Source organism: Myotis davidii, unplaced genomic scaffold (assembly GCF_000327345.1).
Source record: "Myotis davidii unplaced genomic scaffold, ASM32734v1 scaffold216, whole genome shotgun sequence".
Classification (NCBI taxonomy): domain Eukaryota; kingdom Metazoa; phylum Chordata; class Mammalia; order Chiroptera; family Vespertilionidae; genus Myotis; species Myotis davidii.
This window is the reverse complement of record NW_006287277.1, coordinates 1,152,626-1,158,729: the sequence shown is the minus strand read 5'-3', so window position 1 is coordinate 1,158,729 and position 6,104 is coordinate 1,152,626. Positions and strand designations below refer to the sequence as shown.

The 6,104-nt window shown below is 39.6% G+C and overlaps 1 protein-coding gene across 2 annotated transcripts in view; it reads right to left on the bottom strand.

The window, feature by feature from the left end:
- Window positions 1-3,257: 3,257 nt before the first annotated feature.
- The window catches only part of TRAPPC2 (trafficking protein particle complex 2), an 11,382-nt gene continuing 8,535 nt past the window's right edge, over window positions 3,258-6,104 (bottom strand). For both annotated transcript variants that reach the window (XM_006759077.2, XM_006759076.2), the window contains 3 exons: window positions 5,431-5,575; window positions 4,999-5,084; window positions 3,258-3,541 (listed from right to left, as the gene is read on the bottom strand). In XM_006759077.2, the coding sequence (XP_006759140.1) occupies window positions 3,443-3,541; window positions 4,999-5,084; window positions 5,431-5,575 (330 nt within the window). In that variant the 3' untranslated portion in view covers window positions 3,258-3,442. The remainder of the gene's footprint in view (window positions 3,542-4,998; window positions 5,085-5,430; window positions 5,576-6,104) is intronic.

Genomic DNA, 6,104 nt, shown 5'->3' with positions numbered 1-6,104 from the left:
ACCCCCCCCCCCCAATGTATATCAAAATTTCCTCTTATAAGGATACCAGATTGGATTAGGCCCACCCAAACAGGCTCATTTTAACTTAAATCACCTCTTTGAAGGCCCCATCTCCAAATATAGCCACATTCTGAGGGTATGTGTGGGGGCTAGAACTTAGGGATTTGGGGGGTAGGGATAATGTGTATAGGTATTTACAAAATGTATAATTTTGGTACTTGAATAGATTTAACTAATACCTTAGTGTATTTTTAAACTTTTAAGCATCTTTTCAAGTACTTTTCAAGTATTTTCAGATAAATATTTAAGGATTAGATTAGTTGGCATTCTAGAGGTCTAGTGTTGAGCAGCTAAAATGATCAAAGGAAAAGGTCTTCATGTGTGTAGACAGGCTGACAGTAATTCTTCACACCACGACTTAAAGGGAATCTATGGAAATAAGGGTTAATATACCAAACATGGTACTGAAATGTGTTTAAGAATAAAACCTGACTAAATAGCTTTGTCCTTCAATGAAGCAACCACTAACTGATGGAAAAGCTCTTGAACCAGAAGCAAAGGGTAGCTGAAAATCTGATTCTTTTGAAGAAAAAAAAGATGCTTTAATTGGCTGGTCTTACCTATCTATACAAAGATGAAAAGTATGGGAAAAACAAGAGTTGGGGATCAAAGCAGGTGGTGCAGGAGTGGTGGCAATAGCTGTGGAGCCCCCAAAGCAAGCAGAACTGTGGTTTGGGGAGGGGCCTGTTACAGCGCTATGCTTGCCACTGGGGGTTTGGGCCATCTGAGACAGTGCGTGCTTCCACGCTGTCTGTGAATGTACAGACCAAGTTCAGTGTTGAAGACCAACTATGACCTCAGAGAATGGACAAATGTACTTTTGACCAATGAAAACGATTTCAGGAGGCTGTGTGGAAGATGGAAAGGTACTTCATCAATGGGTTACTTCTAGTTTTGTCACCTCCTTCACCCTTGTGAAAAATTCCCTAGTCGAAGTTAAAACATGTCTTAAAGAAAACCTTGCTTTACGTTTCTATAAAAACTTGTGTAAGCTTTCACTGTCCTATGACACTGACGCCAGTTCTCACACAATACCAGTGGCTTGTGGGGCAGTGCAGTGTTAAGTAGAAAAATGGACCTGTGGGTTCTGAGAAGTCACCACTGTGGCCTGTCAACTGGGAGGTACTGTTGTGACTGCAGAAAAAGAACAGGTGTATCGGGCAGAGCACAGATCGATGGTCTCTGCACTCGTGGACAGCGGGGCAACAGTGCAGCCTCTAGAAGGACAGAGGACAAAACCAGATTGGTGCGTTTTATTTGGATCTCTGGAAGTGCTAAGATTACAAATTTAATACCTATGCTCAGTGAAGCCTGATGCCTGTGGGGAACCATGAGCCCTGGCAAATGCCCAGGGTGCTACTGATGTCCCTCCACTGCTCTTGTATTCCGGAACCTTCAGTAACGCTACCTACTACCAGATCTATGCTTTACCGACTCGCCAGTCCTGGTTCTGTCCCATCAGCTGTCCAATCCCCATGCCTAGTGCTGCTTTTTTCCCACACCTTTGTGCCCAGCATGCTTTCCCTGTGCAGCCCACCCACCAGCTCCTACGCTCATCACTGGACTTGCCTTGGAGCTCCTTTAAAGATGCAGGCATACATGAAATTTGGTACTTAATTACAGTAACGTACTCATGCAGGGCTCTTGTTACATGTTCCCATCTCACCCTCACAAGCCTAGAGAAAAGGGTCGCTGTTTGCAGGGCACTGCCGTTGTGTGGCCGGGCCAGGACCCATCGATCTCCTGGCTGCTTGCATCGCAGCCCTCTGTGCTACATGGTCATTGAGGGCAGAGCAAACTACATAAAACAGTATGTGTTGCCCTGAATACCCAGTGGGGAGTGTGCAGGAGGCAGCTGATCGATGTTTCTCTCTCATCGATGTTTCTGGCTCTCTATCCCTCTCCCTTTCTCTCTGTAGAAAATCAATAAAATATAATAAAAAAATAAAACAAATGAACAAAAACCAATATGTGTTTGGGTCTCTCCAATGAGCATGGCTGAAATGACTCCTAGATTTCTAGCTAAATTTCTGCTCCAAAGCTCTGGCACCTAATTTGAGATGATCCAGGTTCTGTAAATTGGGTTAAAATATAAACTAGTTTGCAGACTTTCGAAATAAAACTAAAATGGTATTGGTGGCAGGGTGAGCAGCACTTAAAAAATTCGATATTAAATTCCCACAATCTTGGACAAACATCTTTATTTAGTAAATCAAATAAATAGGGTAAAAAAATCATAGTAGCAACTTCACACAAAGATACAAGAACAAACTTACAATTACTTGCTCAAGTTAATCAGAATGGAAGAAAATTCTTCAAGTGCTCACAAGTAGCACGGAAAATATGTGCTTATATTACTTGCTTTTTGATCGACATCTACTTGTTTACAGTAAGGTCCCACACTCCTTACAGTAAAATAGCCCACTCCCGCCCCCTCTGGTGCACAGCCTAAAAGGCTAGGAGTGCAAATGTAAATGTAATACAAGCTTTTCTGTCTTTACAACTTGAAAATCGTCTTCCAGCTTTTTACTAATACAGATTATCAACAAGTTCATTAAATCTTTAGCATACTAAGGGAAAGGAAAGAACAGAACACAACCCTGCACTTTGGGCCCAGTCACCCATTTTACAGACATGGATCCCGGATTTCAGAATGACAGCAGGATCACTGTCCCATCCGGACAGCGGCAGGTACATGGCACTGGGCACTGCACATGCTGTTTACTTCAGCTTCTTGGGCAGGGCTATGCACAGTGCCTATACATTTTTATATCATCTCTAGATGTATGGGTAAGCCCATGTATGTCCTACCAACTTTATTCCTCACTGCAGATGCTTTAGTTTTACATCTACCAAATCTTGACAATGACATTTGGTTCTGGATTGTTACATCAAGATCAAGCTATATGAATGAGGAAAGTCAAAAGCTTATTCTCAGATTTTCAAAGATGTTTCAAGGATATTGATAAAGAAATCCGTATAAATAACTGTTCAGAAGCAAATATTAATCTACTAGGGGCCCAGTGCACGGGATTTGTGCACTGGTCAGGGGTATGGCCTGCGGGGATCAGCCCACCGTGGGAGCGCACTGACCGCCAGGGGGCAGTTCCTCTGTTGAGCATCTGCCTCCTGGTGGTCAATACGTGTCATAGCGACTGGTCGACTGGTCATTCTGCCATTCGGTCACTGGACTTTTATTATATAGGATTGATAATTCTAAGAAACTGTACTATTTTTATCTATAAGGAATTTCACTAGGCTTAAATAAATTAACACTACAAGTAAAACTTTCCCAGGCTATTTAATCAAGTAACTTACAATGTACACATTCCTGAGTATATTCCATTGTAGCGACATTGTTTATTTCCGAATTTTTCTGCGCTTAGCTTAAGAGGTGTTTCTTTCCAAGAAACTGAACTTTTCTGTCAAATGCACTGGATCGAATAGGAGAATTTGGTTCATAAAATGGATTCATTGCAAACTAGGAAAGAAGAAAGTATTAGTGAGTTTGTCAGAGTAAAAAGACTGACAAATCATGAGTCTCTAAATTATTTTGAGCTTTAAATTAAAACACATTCAAAACAAGTCAGAAGATCACATTTTTAAGTTTCCATAAACATGTTCTATTGTTAAATAGTAACTTCCCCTTAAGGAAATTTCTTTCTCGGTGTTATAGCTTTGAGCAGTACCTGTGGTGAAACGATGGTGGTATGATAAGTGTTGCCTATGTAAGCAAAATTAACTCAGGATTCACCCTGTGTGTGAATTACTAATCTTATATTCATTGTAAACATATGAATTAATCTGTAAGACCTACATAAAATACAAATGAAAAATGTGCCATATCATGGGTCGCTAAGTTAAGAAAAAGTTACACCACACTGATTAAAAACTACTCTTGTGTGGTAATTTTTTAATAATCAGGTTTTTAATACTCTCCTTTAACACAAGGCTAAGTGACCAGTTTCTCAGATAATGCAACAAATGTATCATAACAGTCAGAGAAAATTATTAATAACAAATGGAATCACTAATGAGGAAAGGAGTTAGCAATTTTTATACCTTAATCACTTTGTCTACCTTTATAAAAGGACTAGATATTCTCACTTGCTAGTGCTGACTAGGAATACTGTTAGCTGTAGTGATATGCAAAAACCTTGTTCAAACACAGAATATTTAAATTATTAAGAAATACTGTTGTTAGCACTGAAGTTTAACCACTGATGTCCTATTATTTTATTTTTTTCCAATTAAATATCAAGAAATGCGGGTGGCACCAATCTCCTTGGGTGACTATTTGATAATATATGAATCACTTTCTGCTGGTTTATGATCGGTATTCATTGCACTGAAACGTATTTGTAAAGTAGATGGAAAGCATTTTAGATTGAAATTATAAAGCAATTTCTCTTATGGAGAATACTTCCTTCCCTCTCTTTAGGGTTCCCTAGTAAATCAACTATATGCACCAAAAGAGGGAGAATGAAGTAGATTTTAAAATAACCACAAGCCCTGGCCGGTGTTTCTCGGTGGTTAGAGCATCAGCCTGTGGAATGAAAAGGGTCATGGGTTCAATCCCGGTCAAGGGCATGTGACTGGGTTGCAGGCTCTGTTCCCAGCCCCCGATGGGGCGTGTGTGGGAGGCAACCAATTGATGTGTCTCTGTCTGTCTCTCCCCTCCTACTCGCTCTAAAAAAAAATCAATGGGAAAAATATCCTTGGCTGAGGATTAACGACAACAAAATAACTATGAGTTCTTTTCCTAAATACATGTTAATCTGGTGAAGACTTGCCTGATGAGGGAGCTGCCAGGGATGGTCTGACTGAGGGAGAGCTGCTCTGAGATGAAAACTACTACAAGGAAGTCACTTTGACAGGCCAGTTCCCTGCCGTTTGAATCTCTTTTATCAGTTTTAAAAAGTTGTAGAACATACATACCTTTATGTATAGTTCATAGACATCCGTAAAGAAGTTCTTAATTCCATCTTCTTGTCTTACATCATGAAGCATAATAAATCTCATATGTGAAATAATTAAGGTGTAATCTTAGAAATGTAAAATGAAAAGCAATAGTTCAAAGTTAGGTTAGTTTTTACCTTAAAGAGAACATAATCTTTTAAAGTTAAAAAATAAAAGTAAAACCACCCTTGAGAGGGTTCAGATAAACCTTAGTTTTATATACCAGACTTGGTTTTAAAATGATTTAAACAAAATGTATTTTTTCCCTGAAAAAAATAAAAGTAGCTACGTAAATGGCAATTTTCACCTGACACTTTAAAGTTCATCAACTTATCCTGGCATCTGTGTCCCATGTTCTAGTTGGTTACCCCAACCTTTAGTTAGATGTCTTTATTAAGAAGGTAAGGATATGACCTGCAGTAACAAATGCTGAAACAAACCACTCATTGAACTTGTCCACAGTTTTCAAGTACATGTTGTTTGACAGCCACATATTCTCATCCACCAGGTCAAGGGCAGCATGAGCTATGAACTGGTTCAGATGACGATGGTCGTCCTAGATGACAGTGTGAACAGCACCAGGTTAACAGTTCCATATAGCATCAAGACAGCCAACATTTCAATCTGTAAATCCTACACAGTTCTTCTTGCGGGGGGACACTTTCTTTTTCTAAAAAAGTATATTTTTATTGATTTCAGAGAGGAAGGGAGCAAGAGATAGAAACACCAATGATGAGAGAGAATCATTGATCGGCTGCCTAATGCACGCCCCACACTGGAGGTCAAGCCTGCAACCTGGGCATGTGCTCTGACCAGAATCAAACCGTGACTTCCTGGTTCATAGGTTGACACTCAACCACTGAGCCATGCCAGCTGGGCTACTTTTAAATTTGGTATCTAAAATTCAATAAATAGAAATAGCCAATTATAATATACTAATTATAATATTAATAAAATGTGTTCAAGAAACTAAAAAAATTTAATTTTGCAAGAAGGAAGCTACCAGTTTCCGTAACCTTTTAAGCATGTGGGGGGAAAAATACTCTGTTGGAAAACAAATAGATCCTCCTTTCAAGAAGCCTGTA